This window comes from Lonchura striata, chromosome 2, assembly GCF_050655825.1.
Source record: "Lonchura striata isolate lonStrDom1 chromosome 2, ASM5065582v1, whole genome shotgun sequence".
NCBI lineage: Eukaryota > Metazoa > Chordata > Aves > Passeriformes > Estrildidae > Lonchura > Lonchura striata.
The window spans coordinates 88,392,761-88,412,356 of NC_140704.1; the positions used below are offsets into that span (position 1 = coordinate 88,392,761).

Genomic DNA, 19,596 nt, shown 5'->3' on the forward strand with positions numbered 1-19,596 from the left:
ATTCACAGACAAAAAAGGAAAGAAGGAAAAAAAACCCAAAGGAAAAGAAATTGGCTGAAGATAGAATTATATGGAGCTGGATTTGACATTGCTTCCAGCAGTGACTGTGTATAGCTGCTGTGACTGCGCCAAAACTTAGTCCCTGACTTTCTGGAAGTTCCTATTTTACAGGACAAAAAAAGCTACTGTTAAAAATAGAAAAGGATCCCGTGGTAAAGATGCTTTTTTAACTATTCCTGACCTTCTGAAATGACGAAGGAGACTCTGCGCGCGTGCTCCTGTACATATGGAATGAGTGATGGGAGGGAACAGACTATGGAAGAGAGCTTGTTCCTAAACTCCTTAAGTGTGAAAAACACAATATTCCTGTTAAGTAGTTCTATTTTCTCTCTCTTTTTGAAGTCTTCAATACTGCAATAAATCAGAAGCTGTTTAAACAAGAACAAAAAGTTGGTAGACTAACAGAGGATAGTGGGATTTTGGTATCTGGTGCAGCATCAGTTAACCTGCTAGTATTTAAGCAAATGATATTTATTTAAAAAAATAATTGTATTTGATAACCGTAAAAAAAAGGTACCTTTTTACTCTTAGAAAAGGTCACCCATCCTACCATACTTTGATGAAAAACCCTGAGAATGCAACTACATGGAAACTTTCTCCAGCAAAACAAGCCATCAGGTATGAATCAAACTCCACACCACACTCAGTAAAAAAGAAGTAAAGCAGTGATGCACAAAATCCAGGTAAGCATTACTGAAAAATCAGAAATTTGTTTCATTTTGTGTTTAAAAAAAGAACTTTATCATTGCAAAGGTAATTTTCTGCAAGTGGGGAAACGCAACCATTATGGCAGCTAATGCTATATAGCAGGGGCATGGAGTATTTTACTGTGTGTGCTCAGCAGCAACAAATGGAGTAACAATGGGAATAGTCTAATAAATCTTAACAGAAGTCTCATAGGCAAAGCATGTTGGTGCACATAATACATATGTAACCCAACAGAGGATTAGAGATGAGAAACAATACCCACAAATAAATACTTTACATATGTAAAAGTTGCTAATTAACGGTTGCAGAAGACAACTATTTTTCATATTGCACCAACAAAGAACAAATTTATAAACATTTCATTCAGACAAACTGATTCAAATCAAGATTTGTGCAAATCTTTGGATTAAAATTAAACCTTGTGCTTAATGCTAAGCAGCACTCAACAATAGAACTGCTTCTTTCTTTTCTGGAGAAGTTAGAGGGAAAACTATTCAGGCTGTCGTTTTCCATTGTTTCATAAATTCATCTCTTGTTCTCTTTCTTTCTCCTACATACTGATGAAGTGCCAATTTTTGGCTGTGCCAAATGGAACATAAATAGTACAAATCACCTGTATGAACTGGGGAAGTAGGACCGTGCCATTTTTGAAACTCTGTAGATTGATGTGCTTGTCAAGAGGTTCTTTGGTCCAATAATTTGCATGACTAACATAAACAGGCTGTCTTTAAAAAAAAAAAAAATCTATAATGAACTCCTCTAAATCAAATAGCTTGTGCAGACAACCAGTATTATTTAAAATCAAATATCTAATCAGAGATCGAATGATGGTTGACTTAATGGTTGTTGATTACTCTAACCTCAAGTTTAAAAAATTAATAAAAATGTCAAAAAAAGGAAGGAAGAAGTAGAATTTTTTATTTGAGACATGAGATTGGATTTTTTTAAGCTCTGAACATTGAATTACACCTATACAATAACTAAACATATCAAACCCAAATTCTGCATTCAGTTTCTGTGGTGATACCATTTTTTCACTTAATTTCATTCTCTTACCAAAAAAAAATATATAAAGGGCTGGATGAATCAGGCATATATCTGGGCTTTTCCTCTGGTTGAACTGAGGCAAGAGCATGTGGGGACATTCTAGACAGAGAGACACTAAGGAAAAGGGGAGCTCCTGTCCTTGGAGTCCTTCAAAAAAGAAAGGAGCTTGCAGTCTGTGCCATGACAGGACATGTCAGGGTGTAACCTGGGGAACACACACATCTCTAGACACAGGCTGTGTCTGCACTAGCAAACAGTGTGGGAGAGCAAGAGCAGCCCTATAGATGAAAATACTTGGTGCTGAGAAGGCCATGTTTTTACCAGACACATTTCAGGGTTTTTCTTTTAACTCGGGATGAGCTAACCATTATTACTACTAAAAGCATGAACAGAAGGTTACTATAAGGAGGGGTCATACTGGTAACTAGACTTCATTATAAACAAATGGGTTTACAGTAAAATCTACTAATTTCTAATCTAAATTCACCTGGGGTTAAATTGAGCTCCTACCAAAAGTTCAACAGCACCTGGATGACAATTTAAGAACAGACACAATTCTCATGAACATGAGAAGGGAATGAATACCAGCCGAGGCTTCCTACTGTAGGTAGCTGAACTCCCCCTCCATTTTTATTTTGAGTTGTGACTGAGCCATCAGTCTTTGTAATTTTTTTTTTTTTTTCTGTCAAAATGACGTCTTGTAGCTGTTTTTATAGCTTTTACTCAGAAGTTTATCTATGAATAAAACTTAGAAAATTTTGTTCTATATAGTGTCAGCATCCAGAACCATAACCTTTGCATTGTGAAAGTTAGAGGATGTTATTGTCCAAAAATCCAGTTTTGAATCCCTTCCATAGAAAAGTACTTATATAACTTATTACACTAAAAAGGTGATAGGAAGAAGGGCTATGCACCCAGAGCCTTCAGACAACACTGAGAACAAGCAGAAGGAGAGATGGACCAAAATTTGCTTGTAGCAACTAGCCAAAAAAGGAATATTTGCTGCCCTGGGGAATATCTACATCATCAAACTTATGAATGACTGAATCCTTTCCTGTGATAGCATTTTCAACATGGTACTGCTTCGGTCTCTAGCACACTGAGAAAATTTTAAAGGCAAATGAAGGATAATCACAATCAACAGAGGTGATCTTATTTATCATAGGGTGCAACAGAGCACCTTAATTCTGAATATATAAGCTTCCTAATCAGGAAATGAAACATTACCAGTAGCCCATCATTATTGAAATGTATATAACTCACATATTGATCCTAGCAGGTGATTTCTACTGCACTTCTAAACTGTTAGTTGTCAGCACTTTCCTGGCTTGAGATATTTTACGTTAGACTTGAGATACTGAACATAGCATACAAGTTTGCTAAAGTCCATTTCTAGTTCTAATTTCTTTCAGTATATATTTGACAAAAAAAGAGTCTTTAAAGTCATGTCAGGTTTTGATTTTGTTTTTATTTGTGGCACTAACAGACATCAATATTTTATAATATATAATATATAGTCACATTAAATGCAGATGGCTAAATATTCTCCTATTTTCAACAGTCCATAGCTATACATTTTAAATTCCAGCTTAAAGAAAAAATCTGCCATCATTGTATTCTGTGATTATAAAAATGTAAATGTACAAAGTTCCTCTTCTTCAGTTTCATTACAATATAGGAAATGTGAAAAAGCATTTTCATTTGTCCTTTTTAAGTTAATCAATTTAACGGAATATTTTCAAAATATATACAACAACAACTACCAAAGTAGTTAACATGTGAAAAAAAATGCTGCTATAAATACTTGTGAGACAACATACAACAGCCATATGCATTAGAAACCAAGGGCCAACTTATGCATGACCTGAACAATAGACCACAAAAGTCCTGGTTACTGACATAAACCAGCTCCACTTCATTTTACAGTGCAGAATGAATTCTACATCTTGGACCTCTATACTCTGAATCGTATTTATAACCTTCACAGTCTGTTGCAAATAGAGATCCTTTAAGGTGGCTCAATATTTTTGAAGTTCCATGTTTGTTACCAGGGTTCAGCATATCTCTGCACATTAGCATTCTATACGTCATACCCCATAAGTAAATTTTCAACAGACACTGTCTCACATTCATTATTGATTGCCTGCTTTCTCAGAGCTCCAGCAGAGATACAAAGTTAATTTAATTTTAAAAACCAGTGACCCCAGCATATGACAATTTAGGTATTGTAACTTTTTTCTTGTGATTGTTTTTTATAGATCTTTACTCTGGTTTTCACCCTAATCGCTTACAGCCCTTCTTGAAATCAAAAAAGAAGCAAGTGAATAGTTTGAAATAGTTACATATTTTTAACAGATGGAAATGAGTATTTCTTTTCAGATAGCTAGCAAAATTTTTAGTTTTGCCCATAAACACAATTAAGTATTAACAGAGGACTGCACAGTGTTTATATTCTTATTAACCTGCCAACAAGAATAGTTTATTGGCAACCTTAAATATTCAGAGGCAAAACACAATTCCTTGGCACAGAAGCTTTACAGCAGAGCAACATATTTTCTCCTTAGAACCATTATGCAGGAACACACAGAAAATTAACTACAACTTATTTTGGCTTGTAGTCAAGAGAATAAACTAAACTTCTTGATGTTTTTTGCCACTTCAGACTTTGAGCTATGATTATGGGTGCATACAGGGTTAGATTTTCCAGTTACCTATTCTTTTTACATGATTCAAACGAGCAGAGGGACCTGTAACAAAGAAAAGCACATGATCATTCAAGATATTTTTAAACCTCCAACTGTTGACATTGCTAACCAAACATTCTCCCATGGGGCTGTTTTCAAGCTTGGTTTCTTCATCTGCTCCTTGAGACTTCAAGAAGCTTATCTGCTTCTTTTTCTAGCTATATCACTTGGTCTAATGAAAAGTGCTATTCTTCCCTAAAAAACCCACACCTCAGACATCCTTAGCTATCATGTTTGCAATTGTGTTATTTTTGGAGTATAGGTGATGCATTTTTCTGTGAAATTCCTTCATTTTGTGGAATGAACAGAAGCCTAGGCTGTAAGCATGCAACATCTTTCAGCCAAAATATGTTCTGTTATTGGTTAGCTGTCACTGGCCATAAAAATGAATTGATGACTACTTTGCTTTCTGATTGAATGAAGGAAACTCCCAGTGGCTTTGATTCAGGAAAACACTTTATACAAATGCTTATCTTCCTTCCCAGTCCTCGGGTCATCTAAGCATATGCTTAATTTTAAATACATATGCTAAAGTGCTCTTCCAAACTCAGAGTTGCTGAGCTTCGATTCTATCAGAGATATACATTAAGGTCACCACAAAAGCTGAACAGGAATAATGCATTTGATCAAGTCTAAATTTTCCATTTGACCCTTACTTTTGAGGAAAAAAATAGGTCATGGTATAAATTATTAGCAAGGTGAAGAGTTCAAATTATATTTTATCTTCCAATTCAAACAGAGTAACAGCATGCAAATGCCTGTCTCTCACTGTTCATGGGAACTAGAATCACTTTATAAGCTCATTTGACTACCTGTATATCAAGCTTGACGAACCTTATCGTTGGACCTCCTGCCTCATTTCCAGCACACCAAAGCCTACATCAACTGTGGCTTTGAGTCTGTAATTTCTTTCATTGCACCCACAAATACTGATAATAAGAAGCAGTATTTGTTCATTCACAATTATACTTCTCTGCTTATGTGAGAACAGTCCACTGCTTGACATAAAGGTATGGAACTAGGCCATGCTTCCTAGAAGACACTCAATATGACATAATTCTGATTAATGCATTACTTGTTGACAACCAACTCTAAATTATCCCAGAGAACACAGGGACTCCTTGCAATTGGTGCAGTAATTATCTTACCTGGCTCCTTTGATTGCCAACAGAATGATACACTGCACGTATCAAGAACTGATGTGACCTAATGCTGATGCCAAACATCACCACAAAAGCTTGTGGGAACTGTGATGGAGCCTAATTAATTTTTAAAAATCTCAGTGAACAAACAGAAAAAGCTACTTTGGTGCAATTCCAATCTTTATTGGAAAACACATGGAATCTGCAGAATCTCCCTTGCACATACCATTAAAAAGTGGTCTGAAGCAAACACTTTAACAAGAGCAACAGCCTATTCTTCAGAGATATAACTTGCTTTCCCTATCATGTGCAGACAAATTCCCCTGCAATATTTCTACCAAATCCCTGGGTACAACTCTACCTAAAATGAGTATATGGTATATAAGCTAAAGCAACTTTTATAGCTTCCCTTTGTTGAGTAAGATTTTTAATCCTGCATGGACTTGTGCTGCAACTATACCTACAGCTAGATATCTAATGGGTTATTTGCATGTGTAGTTATGTTTTTTTCCACAAATAGTCATAGTAAATCTCAAGGCAAGTTACATAAGCATAAAATACACATCCATTGATATAGAGGATTTCAGATATCTACCTACATTATTTTGCATTTTATGAGATGGCAAATAGGAGCTAAAAACTGCACATGGAGATTTTAAGTACGTGATACTATTTGACACAATTTAAGGAAAACACTAGTCCACTTTTAAAATCAGAATGTTAAATAGTACAGCTCTATGACCTGAGTTCTGTCCACCAGAATTAGCCAAAATTTGGTCTCAGAGGAGCTGTTTACTTCCTAGATCAACTGATTCTCCTTTGCTCATGCAGCAGACCCCATGACTGGGACAGACTCCTTGCTAGTGAGACATGTTTATTTCTTGTAAATAACCACCAAAGGCACCAGGAAACCCATCATGGCTGGCGGCTTTACTTGAAGCCACCCCCCCAACTTGCTGTTATACTTTGGATGTGTTGAACACCTGTCAGGTTCCCTGACAGACCATTTCAAAAACTGAAGAAAAGGGTTACTTCCTTGCACATTGTCAGATCTCATCCAGGTTGGTAAATTCATCCCATTCCTGTAACACATCCGTGTCTCCCTGTCTTTTGGGTAGGATCTGTAGTGCAACCACTTTCTGGCATGTCTCTGAACTGCTCTGCACTAGGAATGAATCATTTGACTGAGCAGGCTCAGCTCAGCTTGGCACCTGCAAGAATTTTCCTTCAGGAGTCTGTGGACAGCAACAGTGCAATAAAACAGAAGCCATTTCTTCAAAACAAAGAGTGATTTATTTGCCCAAACAGGCACAGTACTTCAAAAAATGGATTAAGGAAGAAAGAGGAGAGCTATGCAAATACTATTTTACCTATACTTGGCATTTCCCTCAAGCATCTATTTCTGCTCTGGTTTCTTTTGGGTGACCCAATTAGAGACTGTGCTGTGCAGACCCTGACTCTCAGCTAAGCAAGGTCAGCCTGCAGCAACTTCTCTCCTAATTTCCTGCACAGCGAATTTTTTAACCTTAAAGTTCATGACTTTAGCAAACAGCTGTGTAATCAGGGGAGGAGTGGAGGCGCTGCCTTTTCACAGATAATACTTGAGCTCAAATGTTTGTTGGGATGCTCCTTATCAAGGTAATTGGTTGCTTTTTACAACCAATGACAGCTATGTTTCATCTACTTCCATTGCAACTAACCCCACATAAATAAGCACCGAGTCATGTGTAATTATGCAACACAGATTCTTCCCAGTTCTCTACAATATTAGCTAAATAAATGACTTTGCTGTCAGAAGTCTTTGTCCCAGAAGGCTTTGAGAAGACAATGGAAGAGAAACAGATGCCATTACTGAACTGAACTACCTACTCTGCTGTCTAGTTGCTGCAACCAAAATCTTCCACAAAGCAAAGCCAAAAACAGTGCTGTGCTCAGATCTCCAAATCACATCACATAACTTTGACAGAGGAGGGAAAACAAAGAAAAAATTTGCTTCAGCCCTGGCACAAAACAAACTGTCAGCCACTGCCTACAAAACACTCAGTGTTTCCTAGGCATGGGTAAAGGAAGAAAACCTTGATATTCAGCTATTATGTATTCTCTTTCTTCTATGGATTCAACTTTTGCTCTCACAAGTTGTCCAACTGCAGTGAAGGATCAGAATTTGGCTCTCAATATTATGCATAAAATTAGAAGAGATATTAAAACACACTGGCTAGAAAGCCTTTTCAGAAATCTGAAAACATTTTTGCTTTAATCAGTTATCAAGGGCATGAGATCTCAGATGTCAAAGTGTCATGATGACTTTGGCATACATAAGACTAGCTTGCATATCCAATATCTGGAAGGACAGCACAGTAATAAGAAAATCATACTCTGTCTTGGACAAAACACTACTTTCTTTTATTTTCATAAGAGACCTATATAATCAGATGTACTCTTCTGTTTCAATGTCAAAAGTAGCAAAAATTTTTCTGTCTTGGATATGAGACAAGACAGTCACAGTATTTAGCAGAATACATCAGTCTATCTGGTGCACTTTCATGACCTGCACTGGTTATCCAAGTGTTTTGAAATAAATCCCCAAAGATATGATAAAGACTTGTTTTCATTAGTAGAGTTATGGATCCCCCTCAGAGACTTCTGCAAGAGCAATACAGTTGGAAGAACAAGAAATTTGGAAGTATCTAGAAAAGAACTGCATGAAGTACCCCTGAATGTCCAAGACCCATTTTTTTCTGTCAGTTGGTGAAGTGGGGAAATAAAGGCCTGACTTCTTCATAATTTGTAGTCTTAGAATCACAGAATTTCTCAGATTGGAAGGGACCCATAAGGAACCCAACTCCCTGCTCCTCCCAGGAATGCCTAAAACTAAACCATATGACCAGGAGCATCGTCCAGCTGCTCCTTGAACTCTGTCAGGCTGGTGCTGTGGCCACTTCCCTGGGGAGCCAGTGCCCAACCACCCTGTGGGGGAAGACCCTTTTCCTGCTGTTGTATGAACTTCCCCTGACACAGCCTCATTTCATTCCCTTGGGATCTACTTGGGATCTACTTGGGATCTACTGCTGGCCGACCATGCCTGCCCCTCAGCTGCCCTCCTCAAGGAAAGCACTGACTGCAATGAGGTTGCTCCTCAGCTTTCTCCAAGTTGAACAAACCAAGCATGAACCCAGCTGCTTCTTCTAATTGTATGCATAACATAGATGCAATTTTTCACATGAAAAATTAGCTGCACATCCAGGTTCCTGATGTAATCAGACTATACTGCTGTAAATTTCCCTGAAACACTGATTTGTTTGTGCCATTTGTCTGATTTTGTGGAATTTCTGGTTGATCAGAAACCAGATGTTTTTGACAACTTTTGAATTTTAAAATTTAAATGCATTTTTAAATTATTTAAAAGAGGACAAGTGAACAAGATTAAAGTCTATTTACATATTTATGGTTGGCATCAGCTAACTCATGTGTTGGGAAAACTACTTCTGCTTTTCTACATTCCCTTAAGTCCTTGGATCAAAGTCTACTCTTGGTTACTGCAGAACAATATTGAGATGCCTCCACTCAGGACAATTGATCTGCTTCTCCTTACCTAGAAACACAGTGTAACTTGAGATTGGGAAGAACAAACTCTGATCAAAGAGATAAGTAAAGTTACTCCAAAAATCACACACAGGAAACTGAGCATTTAGCCATCTGGGAGTTGATTGATTCACATCTAACCACAAAAGTGAAACACATAATTCAATTAATAAAGTTCAGGCAGACATTAAATTGACCTCACAGTTTCACTGACAGCTCTCATCACATGTGATCAAGGTCTAGGACACACAGTGCAAGTTAGGAGAGAATGTTTATTTATAAATTTGCTTCAGGGCCTCGTATCTGAACTTTCTTAGGCTTACCTTGTCTAAAGGACATCCAGTATTATCTCAGATAATACAGAATGAAACGGTCATGAAAATGCTTTCTGAAATTATAGTCATGCTCTTGATGATCTCTTTAATAAAATACATTGTCTGTTTACATGGTTGCATATATGCATGGGTGTGTTTCATTAGCTGTTCAAATGTTTCAAATACATTCCTGATCTTTGATTCAGTTAGCGAATATAGTGAATGTATCTTCTTCTGATGGAAGAAAGAAATGTCTGTCTAGAAGAGCTTAAAAATGGTTCTGAAAATACAGCAAGCATAGGTTGTTTCATCCACAGTAAAATATAAAAATACAGTTACCTTTCTCAACTTTGCTGCTCCGGCACCAGAGCGAATGGCCTCCAATAGGGCTTGCCTTGCCTCCATTGGACTACCTGAAGCTGTGGCAGAGGGTTTAGGAGCTGCTGCCGACAGCTGAATGGGAGGTGGTGGTGGTGGCTGGGCAGGGGCAGGTGGGATACATAGCTGCTCTTCCTGAAGGTCTTCTGCCTTCTGCAAGGACCGTTCTGCATCCCTAAAACGCTGCAGCTCTTGGGAAGCCAATGAGGAGATCTGTTCATAATGCAGTTGAAAGAAGGTGGTGAATATCAAGCATGGCTAAACTGTAATTATTTGACAATATCCCACTTTCAGTACCCCAGTTTCACTTTTCTTGGATGATGTAGAACCCATACAACTTTTGTTTGCTCATGGGGTTGAACATCTGTTACTACTCACTCACATCTCTCAGCTGGGCTGATTACCAGCATTGAGGACTTGGCATTGAGTCTGTCTCAGAAACTCAATCTTTATTTACTGTGAACTTCAGCATCCTGTAACTCTTCTTGGCATGCAAGGTAAGAGAGAAATGTGGACTTGGTATTAATTTGGAAACAACCACAAGGGTTTTGGAATCAGGAAGATATATTAAGGCTGCAATAGCCACCCAGGAATATGATTACTTTTTGCAGTCTAGGCTGCACAGAAATAATCTCAGATGACAGGGAAGCTCTTCCAGATCTGAGCTCTCAGACAGAGCTTCACTGAAAAAAAAGCCATTAAACCTAAAGTTTCCAGCCATACTTAAAAAAAAAAAATACCAGAGAAAGCTACATGAAAGTACTGAGGACAAAATCAATTGATAATTCTTCCAACTGTGTTTCTGTGTAATTTCAGAAACTAAAATTTCTGCACAAATTACCAGCTTGGAAACTCATCCTACTTTAAATGCATGCAGGCAAAGAATTCAGTCTTTCAGACTAAGTCAGCTTTTCCATCAACTGTGTCAAGAGATACATTTTTCCATTAATACCATTACTAGTAACAATCATGATGAATTGTTAGTAATTACAATGATTCAGCAATTATTAGGAAATTCAGTACTATGGGCCAAATAGGTCTACAAGCAGATCCACTATAACTCATTTCTCAGACAAACCAAAGCACAGCTTGTGGTGAAAAATTAAAGGATTCATCTCCCCTAAAATAATCCACAGAGAGCTCCTGTATTATATTCCTTTCCTATACACACTACATATATATATATATATATATGAGCATCATGTCATATTAGATAAAAGGTGAACATTTGAGACAATATGAAAGGGACATCACATCTGTATAACTCCCTGTACACACACAGACACACTGATTTAACTAGCACAGGTGATACGGTGTGGAAAAGCATATGGTTTCTAGGCAACTTCCTTTAAAATCATGTCACAAACTTCTCTACCAGAGGAAAGTATTCTAAAAAGTCTCTGTGATGACTTCATTGTCAGCGCCTCTTTCACAAATTGCTATTTATTTCTAATGAATGCAGAATGCAATTAAGTACGTGTGAAGATTGCTGCTGCTTAGCACATCCTGCTCACAGGCTCAGAGGAAGCTGTGCCCTACCTGCAGCAAGGGCAGTAGGATATTTGAGGGGTGAAGTAATAGCCTAACACAGGCAAGAGAATTTTTCTATCTCATGCCAGCTATCTGGATATGTGCTAATGAACTGAGTCATTGCACGAGGGAAATGGGAATCTCCTTGCCAAGGACACATCTTTGGCCAGATTAGTCAACTGAGCGAAAACTAAGGCTAGAACAATGCAGGTTTTGGCTATTAAGAATAAGATGTTTTAATGGTTAGATAAATATTTCAGAGGGGAGGAATCATCCTGCTGTGGTGAATGTTGATGAAACATCAACATCAATCACTTGCATACAACTTGCACCATGTTAGCAGATAGATACACAGCATGTATGAGGAAGCCCTAGTGTGTTTTCAGGAAGCTGGGATTGGATATGTATGGTAGGTAATGCAAATATATTAATCCAACTGCAAACTCCTAAAATGCAACTTCCCTGTGCAGAGAAGCTGTGGATATACCATCCCTGTTGGTGTTCGAGGGCTGGCGGGATGGGGCCTTGAGCATCCTGGTCTAATGGGAGAAGTCCCTGCCCAAGGCAGAGGGGTTGGAACTAGATAATGCTTAAGACCTTTCCAACCAAAACTATTCTAAAAAGAGACCCCATCTAAATGTGAAAATTATGAATATTTGATGTCTTCTATGTACACTCCCTGTAATTTGTTTGGATTTCTACAAGCTTCTTTCTAAGCTAAAAACAGACTATTTGAAAGACTTTTAAGTTTCATAGCAGAGAATAGGGTTGAACCTGCTGTGCTGTCTGCCTAAGTCAGGTCTGGTCTTCTGTCATATGGTTACCCCCTCAACTTCTCTCTTTGCAGCACAATGTTTCATTTGTGGGATATTTGGGTTTATTCAAAACACTTAGAAGGAATAGACTGCACTTCAAAGATCACTTACCTTCATGATTCCTTACCTTTTTTAGCTTTGAGGTGCCACTGTGGCCTCTAATTGCTGCTAGTAGGGCTGAGCGCTCATTCTCTGGCTCAGCGTATGAAGGTTTCCCATGATTGCCATTTAGTGCACTGTTTGAAACCTAGAATAAGAACGGAATAAAACTCACATTGTTATTAGATATTTACTTAGAGATAGCTTGGAAACACTTTTTGGGACTTGTACCAGAATGCAAACTATGAACACTAATCAGTTTGTCTTTTTTTGGGCCTGTTTGAAAAACCTTATTCACACTGAACCGTAAGGATATGTAGATAGTAATGCTGTACTTAGAGATGCAGTCCATAGCCCCTAAGCATGAAGTCAGTGGCATACTATTATCCCCTAGTAAAACAAAATGCAATTTTTTTTCACTGCAGGTATTTACAAGTTTTCTCCATGCTGTGTGTTCCCGTTTTTACATAACACACTGAAATGAGGGTTTGGCTCTTAGACTAACCTCAATTACCTCTCCTTTATCTGTATCTATCACCCTCTGCCTCCTCCAGCTAGTGCAGCAGCCATGATGTTGCATAATATATAGGATGTGCAGAATAAGCAGCAGCTTGGTCTGCATTTTGCCATTATAAATTTTTCAAATGCCTTGCATTTGCCAGCTCACCGAGTTACCAAACCTCTGGTGTCTGACAGGGTGAATATAGGGCTCTGCAGTCTGATCATGTTAAAAAAGGTTTCCAGTTTACCTTCCTGAGTTTCTCCTTTCCCCCTCCTGTTTGAATGGCTTTCATTAGGGCACTGTGCAATGATGTGTCTTTTGGAACTGGCTTTTGGATGACAGGTTTGAACTTCTTCTTTGGTCCAAAAATATTGGTCTGCACATTAACATCCAGGTCACCAACAGTATTAACATCTGAATCATCAGGTTTCTCCTCTTGTTCTGACTCTGCATTTGCTGCTGCACCATTTAGCTCAGGAGAAGCTTTAAGTGAACTAACTTGTACACCATTAGCGGGATGCCATTTAGTGACTCGTAAAGGTGAGCTGAAAGAGGATGGGATTCCTTGGAGATCAGGAGACTTGAGGGATGAGGCTGAATTAGTATGGGTCAAAGTCTCACACTTCTGGTCAAACACAGTCCTTTTCTCTGCTACACTTTGTTTGCTGTTTACACCATGATCATCTTCTGCACTGTTGTTATCCTTTGAAGAGGATTTAGTAAGTGGGACACTGGCATTCTTTTTATAGAAACTCACAGAAGTTGCTTGATTTGATGCCCTGATATTAACTACTTTGTTTTCCATGCCAGAATTATCACCAGGTGTAAACCTGTGGGATGCTTTCTGACTGCAAGCAAAAATACTTGAAAGGTTTTCTCTTGTTTCTGCTGATTCTGTTTCCACAGGGCTGTATTTGGCCACAATAATACACCTTTTTGGTGAAACTTCTGCTTCATTCTTAACCTCTCCTGTCCCTTGGTTGTTTTCATCTTTCTCATTATATTCCATAGTGTCAGATTTAAAGGTAGTTGCATTGATGTGTCTTGCAATGGCAGAGGCAACATACTGACTTGAAGTTCTCCTCTGTGGCTTTACAAATGGGAGTTCCAGCTTGTCCTTAGAAATGGCTGGGACTGCTAATGTTACCTGGGACTGTGTAGCTGAAAGAGCTGGTTTGGTCCTTTCATTCTCAGATTGTCTTTCAGCTACCTGGGTAGTAACAGTTTGTGGTGCTGCAGGTTTTGGAGCTGAAAGACAGACAGGTTTATGTTCATGTTTTATAGTAAAGGGCTTAGAGTTTGCGGTGACTGATGACTTTTTAGGAAAATGCTCAGCAGAGTCATCACTTTGCTTTTCCATAGAACTTGACCTCCAGAATGCCTTCACTCTCCCAATATGAATTTCCTCACTTTCATCAGAAGAAAAACCTTGTACATGCTTACTAACACTGGTGTTTGGGCCTATAAGATTGCCCAGTTCATCTATCTTAATGGCAGCAGTGGAGACAGAAACTCCCCTATCAGAATGTCTTACTTCGGGTTTGGGAGGGACAACTTTAAACGTTGTCAAACCCATTTTAGGTTCGTAGCTTGATCCTGAATTCTGGGCACGATGACACCATATGGGTGTTGATGGAACGTCTACTTCTGTTTTCTTTGCTGGTGGCCATTTGATTTCTAACTCTGATTTACTTTTTTTCAGAGATCTCTCCCTGCTAGTGCATTCATTAACTGGATTTAGCATCTCTTTTGCTGTACTGATTTCAGCTGTGGCTTTGGAGTGAGACGGACTCAGCTTGGATTTGCATTCCTCAGACTTCATACCATGTTTAGGAGAGGGTTCCAGTCTTAAGTTCTTTTCATTTCTTTTTTCAAAGAAGGATGTGAGAGATTCAAACATATCTCTCCTTTGTTCCACAGGCAAGTGAATGAATTCATTTTCAGATGGTTGCTGATATATTAGGTCCTTGAATACAGCTCTGTCTGTGTGCCCCTTATCAAAGGAACCTGCATTGTTGTTTTCATTTGTGAAGTTTCTTGCATTAACGGTGTCAGCTGACATATTGTGTGAAACTTTAATCCTCATCTCTTGATTTTCATATGAGTTAGAGGTGCTAACTTCTGGAGCATCATCTATGATTGTTACTGGAACAGAAATCAAAACATCTTGAGCTGCCTCAACTTTTCTTATATGTGGGTTGAAGGCTTCACTGGTGTAGTCAGAGTCAGAGTTACTGACACCATCTACTGCTGCAAAATACACATACTATGTTACATATAGGCAGCATTTAGGCAATATGACTATAAATTTCACAAACAGCCAGTACAAGTTTAAGCAAACCATGTATTTTAGTTACACACTAAGTAATAGGCTTTTTTTAATGCCTGTATTACAAAAAAAAGGAGACGTCCGGGTCCTTCTTATTGTCTGGTTGCTGATTAGGATCAGCAAAATATTCCTGCAGTTCTTCTGCTTCAGCCAATGGGAAACACATAAATGCAGTTGAAAGCAGAATTTCATCTATTGTTCATACCTTATCTTTGACTAATTTATCTAAGTGATAAACATTTCACCACATGACTCCAAAGGAGAAATATTTCTAAGAAACAGCAAGCAACTTCAAATTATATTTCCCAGACCTGGTTAGTAATAACAGTCCAGCAGAAGCATTTCCTTGAACGAGCAAACCAGTACTTTTATTTTTTCTCCATTCTTTTCACCCTTTATTACCAGTGATTCCAGAAGCCTCATTGTGTAAGAGGGCTATATATCCTCTCAAATTTGCTGGTATAAATCAAAGGTTACAACACAAGCTAAGGAATGGCTGTGTATGAGAACTTACAAGAAATCAAATCAGACTCAATTCCATTGCAGAAGTATTAAAATAAGGATGGGAAGTTAAAAAAAAAAAAAAACCCAAGAAAAAAGAAATCCATGTCATTTGTTGACAAACCAATAATAGAGAAGTTGGTTTTTTTTTTCACAGTAGCTCTTCCCACTGTTTCATGTTTTTCCATTTTTAACTTTTAAATGTGCCTGTTAACACAGAGGAGACACTAGGTACAAAAATGTTCCATCCTTTTCCACTTCATAATGATAAAATAAATACAGAGGGATTCTTCATTAAACACAGAGCTAAATTCACAACTGATGTAGCTTCACTGAAGTCAGTGAAATTATATTAAATTTGGCCAGAAAATGTGTCCATTGACTGCTGTTCATCTCTTTTTGATAGAAGACACTGAAATACAACAAAAATCCAACATGCAGCTTGAAAAATATTCAGTGGGAGCCTATGAAAGGGTGTCTTCTCCTAAAGCAAAAGAGCCACTTTGGGAGGACCACATTCTGCCTCACACTCATGAGTTGTTCTCCGTGACCTCAGTGAGGAACACACGGATGTCAACAGTACAGCTTGAGTCTGCATCCACTGGCTGTATCTGTCTTTTGCACTTCAGAAGTAACACACACTTTCCTACCTTCTAAATCATCATCCAGGTCAGCCAGAGTCTGCTGGAGCTGTGCTGCAATGAATGTATCTTCATTCTCATGTTTAGCCAAAGCTTTTGTTTCATCTTGCCTGCTAAAGGAAAGAGAAGAAAATCATTGAGTCTCTCCCCTTTCTTTCACTTTGCACTGTTGCTCTGAAACACACTATAATTTCAGACCCTTTGCTCCCACTGGGGTTCTCCAACTCATTCCCCAAAGTATGCAAAATATTGTAGCCTTTCATACAAACCACTGTACTGACACATCCACATCTAGGAAAGATCTCAGTGGGGCTTGAGCAAGCCCAGTGTGCTGGTAATCAAAAGATTATGATTAATAAAGCCTGCAAAGAAATGGCCTGGCTTCAGCATGAAGTATGCATTTCAGCTGGACTGAAGAAACACAGCATATATACCAGGACAAAGGTTTTGCTCATCCATACAGTTTTAAGGCAGACCACTAACAATCCTGTGCACCTGCTGCAACAATATATGTGCACCTTAATTAAATAAAAATTGCATGGTAATGAAAAATAAGTACACTCAAAGTACTGTTAGACAATTACTCTGCATCTTGAGGTGTGGGAGGGAGTGAAAGCAATTTCTAATGAAACATCAAGGGACCTGATTTTGCCAGAAAACTGATGAAGTTATACAATGACCTAAGACAAGTCTGAAATCAGAATGAGTGCTAAGTGTTGATTTGGCTTATGAAAAGAAGTGAAGAAAAAGAAAATGAAACAAAAGAAAAATCCCAAAAACACCCCTTTAAAATGAAAAAAAAAACAACCAAACAACAAGAAACCAACAACAAAAAACCACATGTATGGCAATATGGTACACAACAGTTCTCCTTTTCATTAGAGGAGAATATTGATCAGCAGAACATTTTTATCCAAATCATTGAAACTAGAATTTCACATTGGACAAGTTATTTCTTTCAGTTACCTCACCCAACTTTAAGATGTTGTGATCTGTGACACTGTATCTAAGTTTTGCCCTTGTGATTAATCTAGTGAAAAAGTTACTTTCCATTCCAGCCACACTTAAACTAACTTTAGCTGGGTGAAGCAGATTTGCCTTTCAAGATTATACCTTTAATTGCACAGATACAGTAAGACATGACAGATTTTTTTGCTAGTTTACCAAAGACTACCTGAAAAATGCCATTTTTCTTCTTCCCTTTAAGACAGTAATCTGAATAAAAATGTAGGGGTGTTTCCCGACATTGATTTAATGTCAATGTAGCATCAATTTTGCTACTTTGTTGTTTGATTTTTCACTTGTTCATACCAGGGGTAACTGAAAGGACATGTTGAAACATCAGGTATTTGATTTTATTTTACTTCATTATTTATTTAGCATTCACCTTTCCTTTACATCTTTTGTAGTAGTCCTGCAGCCTAATCCTTCTTTTACCTAAACTGCCTTGCACTTACAAAGATGATGTCATGTATGCAGTATCAATGAAAACAACAACATACACCTCCAAGGAAGCCTTCCAAAACTGTCTTGCACACATTGTTGTGTATCTGAATGCACAGATGGGATTAATTCAAGACAACAAGGCTTGATATATGACTAAACTGAAATCTAAGACAGAAATCAGTATTAGTTGTTTTAAATACAGAGGAAGAGACAGGGTGCTCTGCAACTGGAGTAAAATTTCTTCCAACATCTGTCACTGACCTGAGCTTTGACAGGCCCTGAACATCCCCACAAGCCAGTGTGGTCTAATGATGCTCAGGCTCAATATCCACACTGCAAGATTCATGGTGAACTGAGTTTTCCCCCTTTGATTGCGAGGATGTTGGAGCAAATCAGGTAAAATCTCCAGTGCAGGCACTTGACGCTGTAGGACTGCAGTCCCTCTGTACCATGAGGCACACGCACACTCACATAAGCTTCCATAAATCAATAACATTATTCATCTGAGCTATCTGACAAAAAGATTTACACTTATTGCAGCATTCGATTTGGAAAAGAGGACTGGCAAACAAAACTGTCAATATGAAGATGGCAGAAAGAAGGAACTAACCAAATTTCATATTGTTCTTGCAGTGGAAAGTTTCATAAAATTAGTAAAAAATACTCTACTCTGAGTGAACTTTAAAATAATTTATTTGCAAACTCAGAGAGAGCATTGACAGTGGGAGAACCATTCAATGTACCAGCTAAGCAACAAGTCTATCCATCATGGAAAGTAAATACCACTTCTTCTTTACAAAGCTGGCTTTGCAGAATAGTTGCACACAGCTGGAGGCAAGTAAGTGACACACACTGAAACTCATTCTCTGACCTACTGTGGACAAGTTGTTTCCAAAGCCTTGGAAGAAAAATTTGTAAACTCATGAGACCTAATTTCATGAAGGCTATGCCACCTACCACCCTTTTGGTACCTGATTATATTTTCCTGTCTATTGCCTGAATCTTCTACAATACAGCCAAAATCTATATTACTAAGGTTGTCCATGCTGGAATTTCTACAGGAAAAAGTCAGCTGGAGAATTTTATGGGAAATTTGTCTAGAAAAAAATATTTGGAATGGGAACAAGCATTCCTGGGCTTCAAACATGGAGCATAGGTCCATTGCACTGCACTGACCAGTTCTTTTCTCATGTCTATCAGTGGGAATATTTCAATGAATCATCATAGCAAAATAATGCTCTCCTTGCTGGGCACAACAGTCAGCAGTGGTCTCTTTCATTATCCTCTGTGCACTTATGCAGTGACTATACATAATTTGCCTCTCAATCTCTGCTTCAATCTCTTTACTTAGATAACAGGGATAATATCCAATTCAAAGCATTTTTCTGAAGGAAAGAGAACAATGCATTGAAAATGAAAGGATTCTTATTTGCTGCTACAGAGGGAGCTTCAGAAAAAGCAGATATTTTCTTCTGCATTTCTAAATCTCTAGAAGAGCTACTGTTTGATGCATTTCCAAACTTACCTACAAAGCAAGCCAGAAGGTATATATTAATCACAAGGGCTTTTCTTAACATTTTTACCACTGGGAATTTAGAATGGGCTATGTGTTTTGTGAGGTGAAAGTCTGGTAGTTTTCAGCAGCTCACATGACTTACAAATATGCCTATGAAGACTTTCTCACAGGGAAAGGAAAACAAAAGGGTCTCAACTTTTTTTTTCCATAGCCTTCTTCCCTTCTACACTTTTCTTTTGTTA

General features: G+C 38.1%; 1 protein-coding gene across 19 annotated transcripts in view; it reads right to left on the reverse strand.

The window, feature by feature from the left end:
- Positions 1–3,263: 3,263 nt before the first annotated feature.
- The window catches only part of COBL (cordon-bleu WH2 repeat protein), a 156,401-nt gene continuing 140,068 nt past the window's right edge, over positions 3,264–19,596 (reverse strand). For 11 of the 19 annotated variants that reach the window (XM_031503982.3, XM_085571745.1, XM_085571748.1 and 8 more), the window contains 4 exons: positions 16,402–16,505; positions 13,169–15,171; positions 12,448–12,567; positions 9,669–10,188 (listed from right to left, as the gene is read on the reverse strand). In XM_031503982.3, coding sequence (XP_031359842.2) covers positions 9,856–10,188; positions 12,448–12,567; positions 13,169–15,171; positions 16,402–16,505 — 2,560 coding nt within the window. In that variant the 3' untranslated portion in view covers positions 9,669–9,855. Of the gene's footprint in view, positions 4,563–9,668; positions 10,189–12,447; positions 12,568–13,168; positions 15,172–16,401; positions 16,506–19,596 lie in introns of those variants that run through there. The other 8 variants (XM_085571744.1, XM_021546896.3, XM_085571757.1 and 5 more) reach the window with 6 other exon arrangements.